The sequence below is a fragment of the Natrix helvetica genome (genome assembly GCF_964273705.1).
Source record: "Natrix helvetica genome assembly, chromosome: 5".
NCBI classification, from domain to species: Eukaryota; Metazoa; Chordata; class Lepidosauria; order Squamata; family Natricidae; genus Natrix; species Natrix helvetica.
The window spans coordinates 27,496,982-27,511,255 of NC_138551.1; the positions used below are offsets into that span (position 1 = coordinate 27,496,982).

The 14,274-nt window shown below is 39.8% G+C and overlaps 1 protein-coding gene across 4 annotated transcripts in view; it reads left to right on the forward strand.

Moving 5' to 3' along the window:
- Window positions 1-14,274, forward strand: part of PLCH1 (phospholipase C eta 1) — a 136,204-nt gene that overhangs the window by 4,685 nt on the left and 117,245 nt on the right. For all 4 annotated transcript variants that reach the window (XM_081955607.1, XM_081955604.1, XM_081955606.1 and 1 more), the window contains exon 2: window positions 12,642-12,758. In XM_081955607.1, the coding sequence (XP_081811733.1) occupies window positions 12,680-12,758 (79 nt within the window). In that variant the 5' untranslated portion in view covers window positions 12,642-12,679. The remainder of the gene's footprint in view (window positions 1-12,641; window positions 12,759-14,274) is intronic.

Consider the following 14,274-nt stretch of genomic DNA (forward strand, 5'->3'; position numbering starts at 1 on the left):
CTGGAAAGGCCTGTTTCCTCATCTTTTCAGAACAGCCTCCTTGTTCCCTGCTAGCTGTACTTGTTGGTTAACAGCATTACATTTGGTCCCTGTCAACACGGTTAATGTCTAGGGTCAATTGATTTTATAGTTCCGGGGGAGCTTAGCCTAGCTTTGTCTTTAAAAGCAGCCAGGCATGCACTTACCAAACCAGAGAACATTTGTTGGTCTCTCTCCTTTTCCTTGCACCAATTTTCACTAATCAACATAGATTCCACTTCATGGGCATTTGGTGCTGGTAATGATTTCTTGGCTGTGAAACTGGACAGCATTTTTTATTGTTTGAGCAACTGTGGACACCATAAGGTAGTTTTAGCCTGAGCACATGGTGTTCCAGTTAACTCGTTATTTTCTTTTCACTGCATTGTGTCACTTTTATCCGCAACATTTTGTTAACATATGGGAGGCAATTGTGTAAGGTTTGTTCCATGCCGTTCCTAACACTGCTAAGAACCATTTTTGTATTTTATATCAATGTCCTTATTTTGAAATGGATTTCATGTCTCCTGAATTGTCATAATATCCTAATTTCCCAGAACAATAGGATTATGTAGACCACTAGAAATAAACTGGTTAGGGTTGGAAGCAACTTTATAGTCATGTCTGTTTAGAGTTATAGAGTTAAGAATGCAACTCATTGAATGAATTCATTGAGGCTTATTTCCAAGTAAGGTTTTCATCCTTTCAAACAAAGCCCAAAATATACTGTTGGCTGATATCTTTATTTTAATTGACGAAAATGCTAGAAAAGAAGGTATAAACTTTTGAATTCTGCAGAGCTTTTCATCAGGTTAGGTGAAAACATTTTATTTCAATCCAATTGGTTAAATTGTTAGTCTGTGCTTTGTTACCTAAATGACAATGTATTTATTGTCTAGAGGATTCTGTAATTCATAGCGTGCTTGGTTGTTTTTTTTTTTTTTATAAAATCTGAACATAGGTTCTTTAGTTTTCAGCAAGAGGTATAGTTTTTATTTTCAAAAGCTACCCATAAGATAAAGCAACTATTTAGTAAGATTTTTTCCCCCAGTGGCAGTTGTGATAAAAGATAAGATGAAATGATGGTCCTATAACTAAATGAGGGATTGAATGCATTGAAATTATTAATGGCTGTATCAGCTCCTGGGTCAGTTTTCACTGTGGATACTTAGATAAGATTTTTGCCATGAAAGAACCATCACCAGGTTTAAATAGTTCTCCATTACTTCAGAATTTCCTTGCTTTTCATTCCTGTAACCTGTATACTTTTAGAGTTATCTTTGCTGCCACAGATGTTAACTGATTTGTCATTTCCACATTGGCAAGTAAAGCAACAAAAAATTAAAAATTACGTTCATGACCTTTCAACTACACATTTTGCAAAATGCTTTACAATAAAGAATGTAACATCTGATATAAAGAAAAAATTGAAATTGAATTTTATCCATTCTGGGCTAGCTAAAAAAAAGGGGGGGGGGCGGGGGGAAGCAAGAGTTTGGTGAAGAAGCAGGCTTTTTTAAAAGGCCAGGTGTTGTGGTCATGAGGTCACTGACCTTTAAAAAGCTTTTTGCTTCGTTCCCATTCCCTCCCTTCTGTGTCCCATCATGTGTGATGGGCATGATAATGTGGAAAATTTCACACACTTTGTTGGCATTTGGATTGGTCCTGATAACATTTTTTGTCCAACAGTGAATTAGGAGGCTGTTTTGTCTTAAATTTTCTACAATAACAGCAATAGCAATAGCACTTAGACTTATATATCACTTCACGGTACTTTACAGCCCTCTCTAAGTAGTTTACAGAGTCAGCATATTGCCCCCAACAATTTGCATCCTCATTTTATCCACCTCGGAAGGATGGAAGACTGAGTCAACCTTGAGCCTGGTGCGATTTGAACTGCCAAATTGCAGTCAGCCAGCAGTCAGCAGAAGTAGCCTGCAGTACTGCACTCTAACCACTGAGTCACTGTGGATCATAATGTAATGACTAACATCAACCTTAAAGAACTAACGTGCTATAAGTCTTGAAGTTAAAACCATCCTTCTAATATTTATAGGATTTACTTTTCATCAATAGTAAGTAACCATGCTGATTGTCAAAATAAGCTTGGTAGGAGAACTAATAGCAACATATTGAAAGTCCTGACTAATAGTGCACACAGTGATACACATTGTATTAATAAAATTGTACAAGTGCTTTCTTTGTGAATTAATTTAGAATACCTCAGGACCTCCCCCCCTCCTTTTTAATGCAAAAGTTTACTTTCCCGTGCAAGCAAGAAAAACACAAGAATTGCAGAACTATGAAGCTCCAACTGATTCTAGAAGTTGAGTTTGAATCTGAAATATTAAAAGTGTAGGAATAATTCTTCCTGCAATGCTTTTCAGGACAAAATTATTGGCAGTTGATATTAAAGAAGAATGGTGCAACAGATTTTTTTTATTTGTAGATTTTAATCCCACCACTATTATTTATATAAATAACTTAAGGTGGCAAACATACTTAATACTGTTTCCTCCTCCTATTAACCCACAACAACAACCCTGTAATGTGAGTTAAACTGAAAGTGAGAGTCACTGGCCTTCATGCCTAAGATGAAACTAGAACTCACAGTCTCCTGGTTTCTAGCCTGGAGCCCTAACCGCCATATCAAGCTGGCTCTTTAAAAAGCAATTGACCTCAAAGAGAAATCCATTGTTAGAACAGTCATCAAGAAATTTTATTCTTGGCTTATCGATGGGCAGGTAGAATCTGCCCATCTGGTATGTACCAAGTGAGAGGTCTGGTTGCAGATTTCTCCCCACCCCCACTTCCCCAAAAATTAAGTGGTGGAAGCCTAGAAGCAGGTGTCTTGGTTGCAGCCAACTTACTTTGTTTTTTTAAAAAGAATTTTATTGGTTTTTACAAATATTTATAGGAAGGGGTAGGTAGGTATAAACATTTTTGACAGCTACATCGTGCAAAGGGTAGAAATCCCCCCAAATCTCACAACTTTTACAGAAAAATAAATAAAGATCAAGGATTAAAAGATAAACATTGGCAGCTTTTTGTTTTACATTATATCAACAATATATTCAATCATCTTATATGTCACTTCCAACAATTACATTGTAACAACAATTGCAATAATATTTCAAACTTATTTTTGTGACCTGAGTGTTCTCGATGTTGCTTCCTCCCCCCTGCCCTCTGGCGGAGCCACTGCTCCTCCCTCCTTCATATCTTGTGTACTGTCTCCCGTTCCATCTAGAAAGGCAATGTGTTTTTTAATGAAGGCCTCTGCCTCCACAACTGTGTTGATTCTAATTCTGTTGCCCTCCCAAAAGATCAACATTCCTTCTGGCAATAACCATCTGAACTAAACTCCTTTATCATATAATTTCTTTGATAAAGAGGAATATTTCTTCCTCTTATCTCTTACTTTCTTCGGAATTTGTTTAAGAATGGCTATTTCTTTGTCTTTATATTTTAATGGTCCCACCCTCTGAGCTCCTAAGACCTCATCTCTTGTAGTCTTTCTAAGAAATTTAAAATGTACTTCCCTTGGAACGTTGTATATTCTAGCATATGCTGAATTGATCCTATAAATCAAATCAATATCCCACCATAGCTGTTGTTTGTCTCTTTTAATATATTCTGATAAGATTGTGGTCATAATCTCCTTAAGGTCTTCATTTTCTGTCTCTGGTAAGTTTTGAAATCTAAGGAAAAAAGACATTCTTTCAAATTCCACCTTTATCATATGATTTTCAAATTCTCTACTCCCCTTCTGGACCGTCTTAACCTCCTCCCTCAACCCAGTCGTGTCTTCCTCCAACACACCTATTCTCTGCTTGTTTTGTGTTGCTTGTTGTTGCGTTTCTCTGAGCTGTTCATTTAAATCTGCCAATTGTTTTTTCAGTTCGTCCTGTCCCTTCAAAATAGTTTGAAACATTTGGGCAACAGATAAGTCCTTTGAACTCTCTTCAGTTGTTTTAGGTTGTAGAAATGAAGCCATTTGTGTCTGTTGTGTAATTGGACTAGATTGTAGAAGATGTCGGGGCCGAAGATGCCTTACCAGGCGGTGGCTTTTTAGGTCCCATACTAAGTTCAGAGATAGCTATAAGTCTTATGTAAAAGAAATGGTGTGTGTGGAATACACAGCTGGGAGAGATCGTGGAGGCAAACAAGCAGGAAGTGAAAGTTAATCCTCCTGTACAGCTGCAAGCCAGAGGATAAGAGTCAAATCCAAATCCAAGGGAGCCACATAAGAAAAGAGGCTCCAGGAGATCTCCGAGGTGTAGAATAATATAAAGCCAGAAATTCTTTCAAAGGGGAAGCTTCATTCGTAAAAGCAAAGAAGAAGGAGGAAGTTGGCCATCTTGGCTCCGCCTTCACAGGGGACCAGGGAGCAACATGTCCAAAGTTTTCATAAAATAGTTTAAAAATAACAACCCAGCAGTCATCCCTTGCAATTGTAGCAAGAATCATTCTCCCATTGTTAGAGGAAGTGAAAGTTAGCTTTTAACTCTCTCTCTCTCCTCTGAGAGAGAGATATATTCCGAGTGTCGCTTTTTCCGAGGGGGGGTGGGTGGAAAATCCCCCCTCCAATCTTAACACTTCAAAAGATTGAATCCACAATTTGGAGAAGCTGCTGTTCATCAGTTAAATAGATTTACAGGAGATTGAGGGAAACCTCTCACCTCACTGCACTTCAGCTGTAACGTCTAATTGATTCTTTCCTTCTGGAATCCGATCGGCGAAGGCGCATAGCGACAACAGAAAACGCTGCCATGCACCCCCCACGCTCCCCGGCTCCTGGGGCGAAGCTGGAAACCCCCCTGCGGCTGCTGCCGATCCAGGGGGTCCCAACAAGCCGCCCTGTGGCAGGGAGCCCCTCCAAGCCCCTCCTAAAAGGAGCCCACCAAAGAGACGAGTGGCGGACGCACACGTCCCTCGCCTTGGGGGACCGGAAGTCGTCTCGCAGCCAACTTACTTTGGAATGCTCTCTTTATCTAGGAAAGCTATGCATTCTTGTAGAGACTTTGGAATGGAGACATCTTTTGAGGATGGATTTTATGAACTGTGGCTGTTGTGTTTTTTTGAGACATAAGCTGCCTAGACTTGGTGGATGAGGAACGTAGCTATATACAAAAACATACCAAGTTTCCAAGCCGAAAGACTTGTGGATATTTGTTATTTTTGAGATCCAGCTGACATAACATTAAATTGCAGAATATTTTCTGTGATGGAAATGATCTTGGGACTGAACCTATCCTGATAACTGTGGATTCAAACAGAAGATATGACACCTTGGTGAAACATTTAACATTGAATGAGACTGAGATCACCTGTGTTTTACTCATGAAACTATTTCTCCATATTACAGAATAATAGATGATAATAGATGATATGCAATTACATATTTTTACATGCTTAACATGGTACAACTTTCTGCTGCAGTTAATTTGAATCAAAAGTAAAAGAGTCATTTTATTTTAGAGATTTATTTAATGAAAAATAGACATATGGATGTTTCATTTGTGAAAGCAAAGTTTAGGTGACTTTACCAAGCCTATCGTAGCATTTCCCTAGAAATATTGCCCCTTTTGGGGTGTGAGAGATCATTTGATATAGATTAAACGGTAGATTTATTTTGAGCATCAGTTATAATGAGTGAACCCTTCATGTGTCAGTGAGCAATGGCTGATATTGGAGAGATACATGAGGATTCCAATTTATTCCCAAGGTCATCTATTGAATACATAGCTTAGCCACATGATCTTTCTCTGCAAAACATTAACTCTCTATTGATTGACTGTTCATGCATAATGTCATTTTAGTAGATGTGCTTTCCGCAAATTGGTAGCATCATGATTTGTTGGCTTATAGACCACAACATTACCACCCAGCATTGCATTGTATATACTTCTCTGAGCTGCTCTAGACAAGATGTCACATTTTGATTGATCATAGTGTGGAGTACTATCTCCTTATTTCTAAACAGTAGACTAGTATGAAAATTCAATTGTGTTTCTAACAAATCAATCATTACTGGAGCAGTTTGGTTTCCCACAGGAGGTTAAGGAGGTTAAGCCAAGAATTTTTTGGTTTATCAAAACTGATGTAAAAATTTAACATGAGACACAAGTCAACTCTCATATACTGGAATTGCAGGAGCGCCAAACAACTGTTGAAAAATGACCCATCCAATTTACTTATAAAAAAACTAGCAACTTACTCTCCTTCCTTTCCCTTGTTACCTTGGTCTTTTTTGTTGTCCAATATTTTAAGCCTAAACTAATTGTAGCTTGCCTCCATCTTGGCCCCCTTTCTAGAATACCAATATAAATATGTAGGTCTTCTGCCATTGCTCACAGTCTTTATTTTGATTGAACTTTTTAGTGCAAGGGAAGCATTCTGACTAGAACAAGAAAACATGTTTAGGGACTGGATCCCCAGTGGGTTTTGGAAAGCATAATTCCAAGGGACTGTTGATATGGATCATGTTGCTGCAGGAAAACTGTGGCAAGGGAAGATGAAAGCAGCAATGCATGTATTTTAAGTTGACTGTTGAAGATCCTGAAGAAAATCTATTCCGTTAATGTAATATCATAACAACGTAGATTGGTGATTGGATTGACACTTTCCATTGGGCCATTAAATGTTTGGTTTTGACCTGATCCTAGCCAATACAGTTTATAAATCTTGCAGCATTATTTATTGCCCGTTCAATACATTGTTATTAAGTGATGTTTTAGTACAATGCATGTATCAAGACAATTTGCTGTGTAGGATATTGTTAATTATAGTTGCTTGCTGTTTATTCTCTTTCTCCTTATATTTACTTTGCCACTTAATTCTTAGGAAGTTTATTTTAATCCTCATTCTACTCTTTATTCTACTTTGGTACTTTATTCTTAGGAATAAAATGTTGGATTTTCATTTGATCATGTAATACTCTAAAGAATTGGGAGTTGTTGCTTTTTTGCAATAACAAAGTAACATAATTGTGACTTGATGTCAAGCCCCATCAGACTGTCACATTCAGGGAACAAGAACCATATGGATGTCTGGAACGATGTGCATTGGTAATAAGGTATTGTAACAGACTCTTGGAAGCCTGTCAAATAAATTCTTCAGACAATTTATATCTAATTAATTAAAGCAGATTTACTTTAAGTGTCTTTTTCATGTTTCCTTTCTCCTCTGGATAATGAATATCCTCCTCCTCCTCCTGATTTGTATGTATTTCTATCTCATTTGATCTCAGCTAAGCAATTCTGCCTGGTTCACAATGTCAAAAACCAATATACAAAAAACATAAAAACTCTTCATAATCAATTTAAAATACTCCAATTTGCTTCTTATCTTTTCCCCGTTACAGTTACACATTCTATCATATTTGATAGCTGCATCCACTTGGCCTGGATTACATCTCCCATCTCTCTCCCCCCTCCCTCCCCCTGTCTGTCTGTCTGTCTGTCTGTCTGTCTGTCTGTCTGTCTGTCTGTCTGTCTATTATCTATCTATCTATCTATCTATCTATCTATCTATCTATCTATCTATCTATCTATCTATCATCTATCTATCATCTATCTATCTATCTATCCTCTCTAGCACTCAAGATCCTGTTGTGTTATTCTGCTGCATCTGTAGATCAAGTCACCATCTAAGCATCAAGTTTTTTCTGGCATGCCTTTTTTCTTCCTCCATGAAAAAACAGTTGCAGTATTGAAACTACGGCTAACATAACTTGAGGGAGAAAAAGAAAGCAGATGGCTTGCTTGTCAGTATTCACTTGTGCCATTACCCAGCTGTCAAGCAATTCAGAGGAAAAAGATGACAGCGTGATCACATGGTCCTAAAGGATGGATGGAGGGACTCTAGGGAGGCAAAAACATGGAAAGGGAGGAACATGCAGCTGTCATGTTTTAAAAACCAATAAGGAGGGAGGTTTGTATCTACCACCTGGTGTGTTAAGGTTGCTCTAAGAAGGATGGAAGAGAAGGTTGACTCTCTCCTGGGGACAGTGCAAGAGAAATGGTCAATCTCAGATTTAGAAATATGGTTATTATATAATCAGCATATTGCAGGTTTTCAACCTGGTAAAATTTTTCCACATGGCAGTAAAACATAATGTGTTTGTGCTTTATAAAAAAATAATAATTTGGGTATGCAAGGTAAGGATTACTTTCAGAAATGACTTGGTGTATAAAGAAACACTCTTGGCAGCTAATTTTATGGCTAGAAAAGAAGCTAAATAATATACACACAGACTATATTGATAATATGTAATCACTTTGCAATTGATTCACACGGCCTTTGCAATTGACATAGTCTAAATATAGATCTGAGAGCTTCTGGGGAAGAACAGTTTCTCCCAGGCCATCTGAGGATGAAACATTTATGACATTAAACATTTAAACTGTGTACAGAATTCATTTCAGTGTCCAGTTTAATTTAAGATTGGGCCAGTGCTCCCTTATATTCCTTAGGATAATTGCTTTCTAGGTTGAAGAGACAAACTGAACTGTGACAGTCTGCTCTTCTGATCCAACGGCAAAGCTAAGGAGATCCATGGGTGATGCCATGTATGCTGTCTTCACATAATCATAGATTATCTCTCAGTGAAGGAATGGAAATGGTTGGTGGTAGGCAATGGAGAAAAGAGGCAAGTTAAGCAGTTGGCAAAGTGTAAGTGGCCAGGCAAGCTAAGATAGGAATGAATGGTACATTATTACTAGGACCATGAATGGTACATTACAGGTTATGATTATCTATAGAGAAGATACATCATCCTAAACTTGGTATCTCTGTTGTGCTTGTTTTGAAAGAAGAGCTTGGAAATGTTCTTACATTGAGACTTTCTGGTCGAACATGGCAAAATAACAAGTACTTTTATAGAGTACTGAACCTTTTCAGATTTTTAGCTGAACATGAAAAAAGCTAAAATGATTTTTAGATTGAACAATTAAGACAATTAACAAAGGGTTAAAGGGATCCTGGTTGTATTTAAGGAGGAATAATAATTGTGATAGCAATTGCGGTAATGAAGATCATAAGTCACTAATTATCTTTTTCTCCTTCTTTTGTTTTAACAGTATTGCTTCCTGCACTACTCCTTTTTTCCCTTCCTTCCTTCTTTTATATATTTATTTTTTATTTTACTCAAGTAAAAATTCTCAATAAAAAATCTATATAAAGAAGAAATGTTCTGTCATTGCTTCCATTCTGAAAGGATAACCCCTTCCCAGTTTTGGAATGAAAAGCCAAAGAAAGAGAGCTCAAATAAATATTGTTTGAAAAACGTAGGAAATAAGGGGAACAATGTGAACTATGTACAGCTGGCTGCCAATATGGATGAGTTCAAAAATGTTTTTTCACCTCCTTTTCCAATAATGCCTAGGTCAGCTAGATGTCATGTTCATTTGCCCCCAAGATTTGGCATTACCCAAAATAACCTGTTCCACCTTCCAAAACTATTATCCATGTCTCCTCCTTTCTGTCTTTCATCATGAACAGTCAAGTCAATTTTTCGGACTATATGCCCATATTATAGTAAGCTTTTGTTTAAAGTGGATTTGAAAGAAAATATTTTTCTATGATGATCTATCACCCACCCAACACACTACCGGTCTCATTTATTCTTGGGACTCCAAATAGCCCAATGGGGCTAAAATGCATATGGTAGGCTTTATAGGAGCCTGGGGAGGCCTAAAAGAGCCTCCCCCGCCCCCCTGGAGGCCCTCCAGAGGCTTCAGATCCGGAGTGGATGGCCCCCCCCCCAGTGGACCGGACGAGCCGCCATCAGTGAGTCTTGTGAGCCCACTCTGGGAGGAGTTTGACTCTGTTGCCCCCGAGGATTTAGACGGGTTGCGTGGACGGCTGCGACCCACCACATGTTCAATGGACCCGTGCCCCTCCTGGTTGGTACTGGCATCCTGGGAGGTGACGCGAGGCTGGCTTCTGGGCCTGGTGAACGCCTCATTGAGTGAGGGTTCCTTATCGACTGCCTTGAAAGAGGCGGTGGTGAGGCCCCTGCTCAAGAGGCCTTCACTTGACCCAACGGAGCTAGCTAATTACCGTCCAGTCTCCAACCTCCCCTTTTTAGCGAAGGTTGTTGAGAATGTGGTGGCGCAGCAATTTCCACATCGCCTCGACGAATCCGTATATCTAGACCCACGCCAGTCCGGCTTCCGACCCGGGCACAGCACTGAGACAGCCTTGGTCGTGTTGGTTGATGATCTCTGGAGGGCCAGAGATAGAGGTTGCTCCTCTATCCTGGTCTTATTAGACCTCTCAGCGGCTTTTGATACCATCGACCATGGTATCCTATTGCGCCGGCTGGAGGGGATGGGAGTCAGAGGCACCGTTTTACGGTGGTTCAGCTCCTACCTCTCCGGCCAGATGCAATGTGTGTTGACTGGGGGGCAGAGGTTGACCCCGAGGTCACTCTCTTGTGGGGTGCCGCAGGGGTCGGTCCTCTCGCCCCTTTTGTTCAACGCATATGTGAAGCCGCTGGGTGAGATCATCCGTGGTTTTGGGGTTGAGTACCATCTGTACGCTGATGATACTCAGTTGTACATCTCAACCCCAAGCCACCCCAACGAGGCTGTCGAAGTGATGTCCCGATGTTTGGATGCCGTCGGGGTCTGGATGGGGGACAACAAACTCAACCCCTCCAAGACCGAGTGGCTGTGGCTACCGGCACCTCGGTTCAGCCAGCTGATTCCATCACTGGCCATAGGGAGCGAACAATTGCCCCCTGTGGAACGGGTGCGCAATTTGGGCGTCCTCCTAGATGCCCGGCTGTCAATGGATGATCATGTGGCAGCTGTGGCAAGGGGGGCGTTCCACCAGGTGACGTCTCGCCTGGACTACTGTAACGCTCTCTACATAGGGCTTCCCTTGGGATGCGCCCGAAGACTGCAGCTAGTCCAGAACGCAGCCGCGCGGTTAGTCATGGGGAGTACTAGGTACTCCCACGTAACACCTCTCCTGCGCGAGCTGCACTGGCTGCCTGTAGTCTTTCGGGTGCGTTTCAAGGTTCTGATTACCATCTTTAAAGCGCTCCATGGCATAGGGCCTAGTTACCTGCGGGATCGCATCCTCCCACATACATCCCTGCGGCCAATTCGCTCTCACAGGGAGGGCCTTCTCCTGGTGCCGTCCACGAGGCAATGCCAACGGGCGACACCAAGGAGCAGGGCCTTCTCTGTGATGGGCCCAACCCTCTGGAATGACCTCCCCCCCGACATTAGAACCACTACTGACCTCCGCTCCTTCCGACAGAAACTGAAGACACACCTGTTCCAACTGGCTGGTCTGGCATAATTTATAACGTCTACCTCCTGGCATACACATTTTTACTGGTTTTTAGAGGGATAGTCTTTTAAATTTAATCTTATATGACATTGGGATTTTAAACTTTGTACATTTCGATTTATTTATTTAGCTGTACAGTTTGGCATATTTTATCCTCCTCTCATATACGTATTTATGTAGTTATTATTATGTTTTAATTTGTTGTATTTTGATACGGACTGTACACCGCCCCGAGTCCCTTTCGGGAGAGGGGGCGGTATATAAACGCTAATAAATAAATAAATAAATAAAAAATAAATAAATAAATTCAGGGACCGTCCGGAGGCTTCCCTGACGCCTTCGGAGCGCTTAAAACCACCCTCCGAGCAAACCAGAAGTCACTTCCGGTTTGCTCGGAGGGTGGTTTTAAGTGTTCCAAAGGCTTCAGGGAAGCCTCCAGACGGTCCCTGAAGCCTCCGGAGGGCCTCCGGGGGGGCGGGGGAGGCTCTTTTCGCCCTCCCCAGGCTCCTATAAAGCCTCTGGAGCCTGGGGAGGGTGAAAAAAGCATGTAAAAATGGGGGGGGGTCACACGTTGTGCGCGCATGCGCACTGGGGGTCTCACGTTGCATTATGAGTGCGGCACGCCCACACATGACCCCCCCTGCGCTCCCCCCACTTGTGGCACGCGAGCCAAAAAAGGTTCGCCATCGCTGTGGTAGGGTATTGCCATGATAGTTATTTTGCAGACTTAGAAGTGATTCTGAGGACCATCAAGGGAATTTGAAGCCATGCAGCTCTGGGAAATGTATGACCTCAGTTGCTCCGCCTCTCTGAAATTCTTTTTTCAATGGCAATTGAAGCATGAAATTTTTTTTTTTTTGCACTTTGCCTTAAAATAGTAAGATTGGAATAGATTTCTTGTAAGAATTAAGAGAAATGTCTTAATGGTAAAAGCTCTAATAATGCAATATGGTGCATTGCAGATCCTATATTTAGCAGTAGGTTAGACTAGGTGACCTCCTAGCTACTTTACAACACAGTAAATTCTATATAAAATGAAGCTATTCATCTATTACATTATTAGAAATCAGTGTCTTACATTTCATCCATTTAGAAGCTTTCCCTAGGGAAATGTAATAATATACCAATTGCTTTAGTGATTACACTAGAATGGCCGAGTCTGAAAGAGTAATGGTTTCATTTAGAATGAAATTATATTTTTTATTTTGTACTGATGTTGGCCCCCAAATGTAATTTCTTTCTTTGAATGAATTTCATTAGATTGTTTTTCTTAATGATTCTCTGTGCATTGCCAACCCTTTTTCCTTCCTTTGCAGAGTAACAGCATTTGACATTAAGAAGAAAGTTTCTGACAATGAGTTACTGGAACTTGGACAAAAGAAATTGTCTTCAGTACTGCAGACATTTTTTGGTGGACAATAGTGTTTTTCATGGTAAGATGCATATTATCGCTTCAGGTTTTTTTGTTGTCTCAATTTACTTACTTCCATTTAAGTACATCTAAAATTACACTGTGATGCCTCCTAAATCAGTGGCTCCTATTTATTCTTATTTATCTCTTGTGAAGCCATATAAAAGCTGAATTTAGTTTTGAAAGTGGATTACTTGCTTAATCATTGGCTGCATTTTGTGCAAATTGTAATGGCAACCAAAGTAATGTTTGCATTCTGTGGAAATCTTTAAGCTATTGATTCAGATTTCAGTGTTGTCTTTTGTGTCAGTTGTAGGTGTGCTTGCTGAAGTCTATCCTGTCAATTGCAAAATGAATTGGTTTGATATGCCCTAGGGTCCAGGATAGAATGTACTAATTTCTATGATTTTACACTACTGAAAAATTTTATTGTCATTCTTGACTAAAATAAAACAAACAAAATGGGATCAAATGCATTTAAGAATACTTTTTTCAAGATAAAATAGGTTGACAAATATGTCATTTTATCTATTTGATGTGCTGCTTATGGTTCTATATTGTTCAGTTTGCTATTTTAGAATATATCTATTATTTCACTTCTAAATTACTATTAGTCATTTAATAATATAACATCTCTTTAGAAACCTACTGGACATACACTTTTGAAGTCAATAAAATGTGCAGTTAACTTGTCTAAATAATCTGTGAAAATCTTATGGTTTGTGTCATACTTAAGGGTAGACTACTCAAGATAGAAACATTCCTAATTTCTTTTTATATACCACTAATTGCAGTATAATGATAGATTGATCTCGACAGCAATGATGGGGAACGGAGATGTTTTCCATACTGTTTTAAAAAATCACACACATCCCTTGGTCAACTGAGTAGGAAAATAAACAACAATCCTATTAAGCTAACGGGGTCAACACTCTATTGTAATTAAATGAATATAAGTCTAAATGGACGTACATTTATATGAATGTGCTTTTCAAAGTCTATTTTTGCACACTTGTCCTTTAAAACTATACAACATATACAAACTATACATTGGGGGCAAAAAATCACCCAGAGTCATATGTTAAGTTGCAGTTAAGATTTATTACTCATCTCTATATACGAGAATCTAATTAACTGTTAACATTAAATTAGTGCTAGATAAGAGTCAACAGAATCCAAGGAACGTTGGACTCTGAGTGGTTATGGGAACACAATGACTCCAGACTGATTCTTCTTTTGATTCCACTACATGATACTACATATCACTCTTGTACATTTTTTTTTAAAAAAAGGCAACATGAAAAACAGTCCTAAAATGAGCAGCTTGTATAATTGTGGTGGCCAGTGGTGGGTTTCAAAATTTTTTAGAAACCTCTTCTGTAGGTGTGGCCTGCTTTGTGGGAGTGGCTTCCCAGCCATGTGACTGAGTGGGAGTGGCTTGGCAGTCATGTGACTGGGTGGGCGTGGCTAACTTGTAAAATGTGGTGGAACTCACTTAACAACGCTCTTGCTTAGCAACCAAAATGTTGGCTCAGAAA